The sequence below is a fragment of the Panicum virgatum genome, chromosome 6N (genome assembly GCF_016808335.1).
Source record: "Panicum virgatum strain AP13 chromosome 6N, P.virgatum_v5, whole genome shotgun sequence".
Lineage (NCBI taxonomy): Eukaryota > Viridiplantae > Streptophyta > Magnoliopsida > Poales > Poaceae > Panicum > Panicum virgatum.
The window spans coordinates 4,871,805-4,880,768 of NC_053150.1; the positions used below are offsets into that span (position 1 = coordinate 4,871,805).

The 8,964-nt window shown below is 44.6% G+C and overlaps 2 protein-coding genes across 2 annotated transcripts; both read right to left on the minus strand.

The window, feature by feature from the left end:
- Window positions 1-900: 900 nt before the first annotated feature.
- LOC120679406 lies at window positions 901-2,275 on the minus strand. Its single transcript, XM_039960993.1, has 5 exons — window positions 1,937-2,275; window positions 1,691-1,858; window positions 1,499-1,609; window positions 1,239-1,410; window positions 901-1,147 (listed from the first exon to the last, which is right to left on the minus strand). The coding sequence occupies exons 1-5, from the start codon at window positions 2,248-2,250 to the stop codon at window positions 1,028-1,030; spliced, it is 885 nt and encodes a 294-aa protein (XP_039816927.1). The 5' UTR covers window positions 2,251-2,275; the 3' UTR covers window positions 901-1,027.
- Window positions 2,276-2,333: 58 nt separating this feature from the next.
- LOC120677833 lies at window positions 2,334-6,034 on the minus strand. Its single transcript, XM_039959037.1, has 4 exons — window positions 5,959-6,034; window positions 4,225-4,382; window positions 2,494-4,149; window positions 2,334-2,351 (listed from the first exon to the last, which is right to left on the minus strand). The coding sequence occupies exons 1-4, from the start codon at window positions 6,032-6,034 to the stop codon at window positions 2,334-2,336; spliced, it is 1,908 nt and encodes a 635-aa protein (XP_039814971.1).
- Window positions 6,035-8,964: the final 2,930 nt, after the last annotated feature.

Sequence of the window (8,964 nt, forward strand, 5' to 3'; positions counted from 1 at the left end):
GAATACCAGGAAGAAACGGTTCACATATCTCAGGCAGCCTCTTTCTGTAATGCTCCGACAGTACATCACATCGATGCAATGCACTAGCACAGCCTACAAATGTTCTATCAATCTGGATTGGATAAACAACATGATCAAAAAGAGAAGCATTACATGAACATGATCAAAAGAGAACCTAGGAAAATGATAATTCAAAGCAGCTGCATCCAACCCAAAAAAAAACACAAGATAAACAAGCATTACAAATTTATCCTTGACAATGTCAGACTGAGATGCAGAACTCTTTGCAGGATATGTTTTCTCCAGGTCCAGTGCAAGATATGTTTTCTCCAGGTTCAGTCAACCAAAAACTGAGTTAAACTAGTTTGGATTTCAAAAGGAGCATGGGATAATTAGCTAAATACTATAGCTCCACAATCAGCTACAGAGTATGCTTTTGCCACAGTATTTTTTGATTGCACGAGTAAGAAGCAAACCTGGACCACCACTTTTCCACGCTACAGACTTGTCTTCAAACTTTATGAACTCAAGCAGAAAGATAACCTGGTAAGAAAAGTTGCATGATATTAGATAGAACAGTTACAGAGTATTGTTGATAGCCAAGGCGATAAACTATTAAAACTTTAAAGCAAGCACATGGCTTATATGATCAATCCTGGGTGCGATGCAAATAAGAGAAGGCAACCAGAGCCAGTGCTAGTGAAAGCAAGGTAGAATTAGAAGTACAAACATTATCTGCAACTTCATCATTGATAAACCACGACCACAGATTCTGCAGTAACACAGAGAAGGATCATAAGAAGTTGAATTAAAGTGATTGACCTGCAAGCAAGGGCGGCTTAAAATGGGTGTATACATACCTTTGATCCTTTGCATAAATTCTCGTAGACATGGAAGAAATCAAATGAGAGAGTTCAAACATCATAATAAAAAATATAGAGTCCACGCATCAAGTTTAAGAACATCTAGTCCATACACCAAATATATTACAATGCTTGACAAGAACGATACGATCTAGACATTACACCTAGATTATGCTGTACTCAGATCCTGGCTTCACCACGTAGTCCACAAGCCATCCAGCTAGTTCTTCTTGAAGTGCTACTAGCTCGCCCATGAGCAATTCACGTGAATCCAACTCAGTGTTCTGGAAAAAAAATGACACAACAACAAGATATTAGACAAGTTAGAAAATTCAAGACACAAGAACATATATCAATTAACCATTTCATACAAACCATTTCGGCGCTTCTGCAATCGCCGGTGTAGCAGTGCATATAATGCATTACATAGAACCCACAGTGATCGTTGCCCGGAGGCTGCTTGAGGATGTATTTAGCCTCTTCTACAGTGAAGTCTCCCCAAAAAGGTCTATGGATTTTGCTTTTCTTACGGTACTTAGCGAAGGCCCTATATATGAGCGAAATTATGAAATAGAAATTGCATGAATAAGACACACGACATTGAAATATCGTATAAATTCACTTGCTTTACTTACTTGTTGACGACATCAATGACGGGCTGGATTAGTGATAATGGCCTCTTTCGTGAGTCATAAACCTCGATTCGACTATTGTTAAGGTTGATATCGAGTAGGACATGATGATAACTGTATATAAGACACAACAAAGCAAATTAATAATAACCGTGGTGAGAATAACTTTGATATGGAATTAAAAAACAAACTTACAAGCAATTGTATGAAAGAAGTATGGATCTTTTATCCTGCATGGAGAGGAAAGCTTTGTACAAGTAGTCAACGGTACTTGGTAAATTGACTGTGTTCTCATGTACGGTGCTAGGGTCCAAGAAGCCTATATTGTTAATCCCACATCGTCTACATTTGTGTGACTCCATTCTAGAAAAAAATAATGAAAAGTTAAACATGCTAATGAGTGATAAATGATGACAGATGATCAGTAGTGAGGATACTTACACAGTCCACAAGGTCATAATTGAGACGTCGAGAGCACCCTGTTGGTAGAAATGATACAAGTGCTCGAAATCAACCCACACTCTGCCTTCCCCCTTATGAAGATCTTCATCAAGATAACTTGCCCCAAACAGCTTACTTTTTTGCATCTTGTACCAAGAATGCAACTGTCGCATTCTTGTGGGTAGCTTCGGGATTTGTTCTGGGGCCACCAGATCTTTCCCCAATTCAAATTTCCAGATAATCGGTGGTAGTGGCAATGGTTGTTTCCACCAATCTTCTCCATACTCAATTTGAAGAAGTTCTAACTCTGTCATGTTGTTTTGTTCACAAAATGCGGCCCGTTCAACTACATTTAACTTGTGTGCAGCTCGAGTTCCTTCACGCCACCTCTCTATATTCATAATTCGCTCATAGTCTGAAAGCGGAGGTTGATTATTTCCAGTTTGCGGCATTTTCATTAAGTTTAAGAAATGATCCATTGCACCTTTGGGGACTATGAAGTCCTCCTCTACTTTCTTTCCTTTTTCTTTGAGTAGCGATGTTATGCTTCCACTCACCTGTTTCTTGCCCGTCCCTTCACATGGTCCCTCTGGCTTTTCTGCCGGTTCTGAATATTGCTTCTGAGATGATATTTTCTGTGTTCTCGATGATGTTCGCCTTTTTTTAGGAGGGCTAGGAGGAGTTAGCTCTCTTTGAGGTGACGGCGGGCTTGATTCTCTGTTGGACTTTGGTGAAGGAGGTAGGTCCCTCTCCGGTGACTCTTGAGGATCATCATCGGATGACTCAGATTCTGATTCAAATATTATGTAGCGTTTCCGCCACGCCACAAATCCTCCGATGTTATCCCCTAGCAACCTACTGTCATCACCGGGGATATCCAACTCCACATTTTTGTATTTCCTCTTAACAAGCGAATCAACGGTAACCTTTGCATAACCTTCAGGTAAAGGGCGATTATGCAGCATAACCCCTTCGCCGATTGGCCAAGCCTGACCTACAGCCACCTTCATATCAAAGAACTTCTGATGGATGTATAGCTTGCAGGTTGTTGGTTGTGTGATCTTATCCACAGGGAAGGTGACTCCAACATCCTCCTCAGGCAACGCAGTGCTTCCACAGCTACTCCGGACCAACCCTTGTGGACTTGTAAGATCTGGCGCAACATCTCTCATTGCTTCTCCTGGTGCCAAGGGAGCACCACGGGAAAGTGATTCCACAAGCTCAGCCCGAAACTTCTCATTCGTTGCATTTACTTCTTCACGGACAGCTTGTAAAAGACTTTGCCACTCGGCCTGTTGTTGAGCATTCCTCCTCCCACGGCTCCTGTATGTGCCCAAATGTTCGGGGAAGGCACACCTCCATGGAACATTGCCGGTCCCACGTGTGCGCCCTGGGTGCTCTTTGGATCCAAGTGCTCGAGTCAGCTCATCGTTCTCCCTGTCTGGCACGAAAGCGCCAGTGGAAGCAGCCTCGTGTGCTTCCTGAATCTTGTGTCCAAGATCCTCAGCATCACGATCACGAAAACCAAGGGAACCATCAGGATTGTAGTACGCACCCCTCGCTAGAAGATACCTCACGGCCCGAGGATCCCACCCATCTGTCTGCAGCGTAACACCACTATGGACCAGCCTCTCTGCTTGCTCCTCCCACTCGGGTATTTTTCTAATGTACCCACGAGAGCCGGTCTTATGGGGCTTATCATTTTTCCTACAATTCTGTGAATTTGTGGCGCTGCTAGCTTGTGCCTCCTCTGACCTCTTGTACAAGACAAACTGTTCCCAAAAAGGTCGTTGGTTCGGAAAATCCTTCCAATCTGGCTCAGTTTCATTCTTCACATGCTTGTTCAAGGTAAATTTGAAGTATCTGAAAGAGTTGCCCATGAGAAACAGTGCTCGACGCCGTGCTAATGGCTCTGAATCCTCGGGGAAGATGAACTTTTCTTTCAACTTGGCCCAACATATTTCCTTGATTGAGTCCGGTACCACCCAAGTCTTATCCTTCGCATTCCAATACCTGTACGTGATGGGCACATTTTCCTTCACCACCACCCCAATAGCTGACTTGTATGGCCCCATCACCTTGACAGGAGCGACGGGCTCACCTAATTCATCGAGCTCGGTAATAAGAGACCGACCCTTAGGCATCTTGTTCCGACCTCGTTTGGCCCTACCGGCAGCTGATGTTGTGGTCTCTTCCTCAGTATGAGCTGGCGCCTGCACATATGTTGAACAGTTATTTCCTACAATTGACCAATTAGAAGAGCACACATATATGCGACACTGAATTACCTCATCATTTTGGTTGAGGTTTAAGTACTCAGAAGGGCTTCCATCCCCTCCACCCTCAGTATTACTACGGGCCCCTCCATCATCATTCTCCGCATTATTCTCAGCTTCAGCTTGTTTCCCACGACGAGACTTGAATCGTGAAAATTGCCCTATTATACCTGAATTTGAAGCTGGTTTAACTTTTACATCAAAATTTGCCAAAACAACTTACAATTTGGAACAGAGGAATTAGCAAATAAACTGAGATTTTAGGCTTTAAGCTGATGTGAGGTCCATGTCGAATTCGTTGCAGGGTTTCAAGTCAAGAATAGAGGATGTGAGGGAAGAAATCCTTCGGAAAAGGAGGGCCGGGAAGCTGCCTGGGGACACCACCACTCCAAGTGGCAGCAGCACTCCAAGTGGCCATACCCCACGGTGAGTGCATTGTAGCTATCATGCATGCATCCAAGAATGCAACCAGCCATCTGCTGCCTGCAACTGATGATGCATGGTGTGGTCGCTCTCCACATATTAGCTGTTCTCCATCGTCCAACTTGCTGACTAAGCTTGGCAAATATTCCTCGTGGCTTTTAATTATATGCATGGTTGCTAATGAGTTCTCCAATAATGATTCGATACATCCCTCCAATGATTATTTCTGGAACACATGCATGTATGGCCTGATCCATCTTGCTCTTTCATTCAGCAAATAAAAAAAGGCTAGACTGATCATCTTGTATACTAATGCTACTGCTTGCTAGAAATGGGAGTATGCAACGTACTAAGACCAATGAACAGATTAGGATGGAAAAAGGGAACTAAAATACACTTCTTCAGAATTTATCATATGCTGTTTGTCACATCATCAAATGAATTCAAGATACTGTCTTAATGGAATGCATAACCACAGAAGCTAATCTAAGATGTTAAGCCACATCGTCAAAAAATAATAATCTTAGTATCTTCCAACCATCCCATCAAATGACCATCTTTATGGGTAACCACGGCCCCGCAAAATGATAATGGCACAAGTAAGACCACCTTCAACTCCTAGATGCAGTTCTAAATCTAAGATTATAAATGTCAACTAAGGGATACTAAGATTATAAATGTCAACTAAGGGACATTACTAAAGTTAATTATAAATGCCAACTAAGGGATTTACTAGAATTAATTTCTCCAGTGATCTACTTTTAAAGCCATCCATTCAATAGTACATTTAAATTATTTTCCTTGACATTTCATCTTGATTTCTAGTGGCTAACATCAATACTGAGTGCCAGAGGCGACGCACTACAGCTGAAAACCACAAGTAGAAAGGGATTTCCAATGGAGGTTATCTAACAAAACGCCATTAGAGAAGGTGTCATTTCTTCTGGCAGTTTTCTGGAAATGGAATATCCATGTTTAAAGCCAATTCTCTAATATCTAGCAAGATTTAAGTAGTTCAGTAGCTATAATGGTTGAATGGAGAATGTATAATCTATATGTAACGGAGCAAGGGACAACAGCAGAGCCCACACAAATGGAGAACAGAGCAAGGGAATTTCATGTCTATAATGGTTGGTTATAAAAATCCTGATGTAATATATTATAATTGAATTCTTGATACTAAGAAGACGAGCAAATGATCATGCGTGTCCATTACATGATCTTTATTTATTTTTCTACGAGAACAGAGGAGCGGCCATGCATGCTATGCAACCCAAGTACCCAACACATCAGCTTCGCCGGATCAGTTGCTCTGGAGGACACTCTGGAGCTGCGCTCCCAGCGCCGGGAGCGTGACGGGCTTCTGGATCAGCCCGTTCACCCCCGCCCGCCGGCACATGTCGCGCACGCCGTTGTTTTGTTAGGGTTTAGGGTGCTCCGTCTCACACAGCGGAAGGAAAGAGAAGGGGGCGGACATACCTGAGGATACGCTCGTCGCCGGCAAAGCGCTGGGCGAAGACAGGACAGATGGCGCCGCCGCTCGGCCCAGTCATCGCCGCCAGGGAAGAGAGATCTGCTGCTTAACTTCAGGGATGGCGGTGTGTCCGGGGCTCGGGGACGGGGCGCCGGTGCTTGGGGACGGCGGCGCCGGGGCTCGGGGACGGGGCGCCGGTGCTCGGGGATGGCGGCGCCGGGGCTCGGGGACGGGGCGCCGATGCTCGGGGACGGCGGCGCCGGGGCTCGGGGATGGGGTGCCGGTGCTCGTGGCGCGCGTCTGAGATTTGGGGCGGTGGAGTGGCGACTGAGAATTGGGGCGCGCGCTAGGGGAAAAAAAGGAAAACAGGGCTCCACCGTCGGGTCCAGCCCTCACCCGGCGGTGTTGATGATCTACACCGTCGGGTCCATCCCACACCCGGCGGTGTTTATGGTCTACACCGTCGGGTCCAGCCCTCACCCGGCGGTGTTGAGTGTCTATACCGCCGGGTCTACTCCCAACCCAGCGTTGTTGAGCCCCTACAGGCACTTCACATGCCCACTTCATTCAAGACAAAGTGGAGGCATATATGTCTACTTCATTCAAGACAAAGTGGAGGCAAATATGGCAGCAATCCATTCACGACATATAATTAATAAGTTTTACACCATACGAAGTGGAGGCATATAATTAATAAAAATACTTTAATTCTTTCTAAATATTACATGGTTAAATTAGTACATAAATAGTGAAAAGATAGCTTCAATTGACGATGAGGGCCTCGTTATGATCAAGTCGCACATAAGCTGGTTCTTCTCCCTCTTCAAACACAGGTAGGTCGATATCGGGTCCAAGTGGAGGCATGTCCTGAAATCCCTTCTCTTCATCCTCGGTCATATTTTCAACACCGACGATCTTCCTTTTCCCTTGCAGCACCACATGTTTGCCCTCATTCGCTAGGTCCTTTGCATAGAAGACTTGGACTACATCTTTAGCCCATATGAATGGTTCATCCCTATACCCTATGTTGGTGAGGTCAACGACCGTCATGCCGTACTTGTCCGTGAACACACCCTTAGGAAGCTTGATCCACTGGCACCGAAAAAGAGGGATTTTTAGTGGTCCGTACTCTAGCTCCCATATCTCTTCTATGAACCCATAATATGTCTCCAATTGACGATTGTCGTTGTAAGCATCGATACGGACACCACTATTTTGGTTGGTGCTTTTCTCATCTTGTTTTCTAGTGTAAAATGTGTATGCATTTATCTCATATCCTTGGAACTTTAGGACCGTACTAGATGGACCGATGGCCAAAAGATCTAGTTGAGCATTGCCGGTATCGACACCTGCTAATTTAAGTCGTAACCAGCTTCCAAACTCCTCTTTATGTTGTTTTGTGAGCCATGCTTCTGACCTACCGCGATATTTACCTTGTAGTTCTCTCTTGTGCATTTCAATATAAGGTGAGACTACAGATGCCTGCTGCAGAACGGTGAAATGTGCCTGATTAAAACTAGCCAGGTCATCGATACGAACTGATTGCTCACCAATCATACCTCTGCCCCCCAGCCTTCCCTCATGACGAGATACTGGAACTCCCATTCTATTAAGATCCAGGTAGTATGTGCAGAACTCAACTGCCTCCTCTGTAGACCATCCATTAACCATGCACCCTTCTGGACGATATCTATTCCGAACATATTTTCTTAGAACACTCATCAACCTCTCAAAAGGAAACATCTGATGCAAGAAGATTGGACCAAGAGCTTTTATCTGGGCAACAAGGTGAGTGATAAGATGCACCGATATATCAAAGAAAGTTGGTGGAAAATGCATCTCGAGCCGATTAATTGTGTGAATCAGGTCTGCTTGCAGCTTGTCAAGTGTGTTTGGGTCTATGACCTTGTGTGAGATTGCGTTGAAGAATGAGCACAACTTTATGATCGGATCTCTGACCTTCACGGGAAGCACGCCCCTCAGAGCAACTGGGAGCAACTGTGTCATAATGACGTGGCAGTCATGGGCCTTCATGCAGCTCATGTTGAACTTTAACTCCTTCATGTTCGCAAGCCTTCTGATGTTTGATGAGTAGCCCGTTGGCACTTTGAGTTCGTGGAAGAAGCTACAAATTTTCTTTTTCTCAATTTTATCCAAGGTCCAAGATGCAACCGGAAGCTTCGTCTTCCCATCATGTTGAGTAATTGGATGCAGCTCACTTCTGACATTCATATCTTGCAGGTCCTGTCGAGTTTCAAGTGAGTCTTTTCCTTTACCTTTCATGGCCATTAATGTTCCGAGCGTGCTCTCGGTAACATTTTTAGTTAGATGCATGCCATCAAGTGCGTGACGAACAATCAAGTCCTGCCAATAAGGGAGTCTCCAGAACAAGGAATTTTTTTTCCACAACGAATCAGCTGGAGCGGGTACACTTCCTTTGCCCTTTCCTAGTACAACTCTTAGTTTACTAACCTTCTTGTATATCTCCTTCCCATCTAGAAACTTGGGAGGTAAACGTTCATCCCTTGTACCATCAAAGGATTTCTTGTTCCGGCGATATGGGTGAGCCTTTGGAAGGAACCTACGATGACCCATGTAAACCATTTTGTTGCTATTCTTCAACCATCTTGCGTCGGTATCATCCAAACAAACCACACATCCCTTGTAACCCTTCGTTACTTGGCCTGCTAAGCTACCAAGGCCGGGAAGGTCTGTGATTGTTACAAACAACATTGCCTTCAGAGTGAAGTGTTCTCGCTTGTACTCATCCCACACCTTGACACCATCGTTCCACAACTTCATTAGATCATCCACCAGTGGTTCCAAATACACATCGATATCATTTCCAGGTTGTT

What these genes read in the sequence shown, in the direction of transcription:
- LOC120677833 (XM_039959037.1), bottom strand. Translation starts at nt 6,034, where the DNA reads ATGTGCCGGCGGGCGGGGGTGAACGGGCTGATCCAGAAGCCCGTCACG. An exon ending in GCTGGGAGCGCAGCTCCAGA is followed by an intron (nt 4,383 to 5,958) that starts GTGTCCTCCAGA and finishes CTTCAAATTCAG; the next exon opens with GTATAATAGGGCAATTTTCA. An exon ending in ACCTCAACCAAAATGATGAG is followed by an intron (nt 4,150 to 4,224) that starts GTAATTCAGTGT and finishes ACATATGTGCAG; the next exon opens with GCGCCAGCTCATACTGAGGA.
- LOC120679406 (XM_039960993.1), bottom strand. Translation starts at nt 2,250, where the DNA reads ATGACAGAGTTAGAACTTCTTCAAATTGAGTATGGAGAAGATTGGTGG. An exon ending in CTTCTTTCATACAATTGCTT is followed by an intron (nt 1,610 to 1,690) that starts GTAAGTTTGTTT and finishes TCTTATATACAG; the next exon opens with TTATCATCATGTCCTACTCG. An exon ending in ATTGCAGAAGCGCCGAAATG is followed by an intron (nt 1,148 to 1,238) that starts GTTTGTATGAAA and finishes TTTTTTTTCCAG; the next exon opens with AACACTGAGTTGGATTCACG.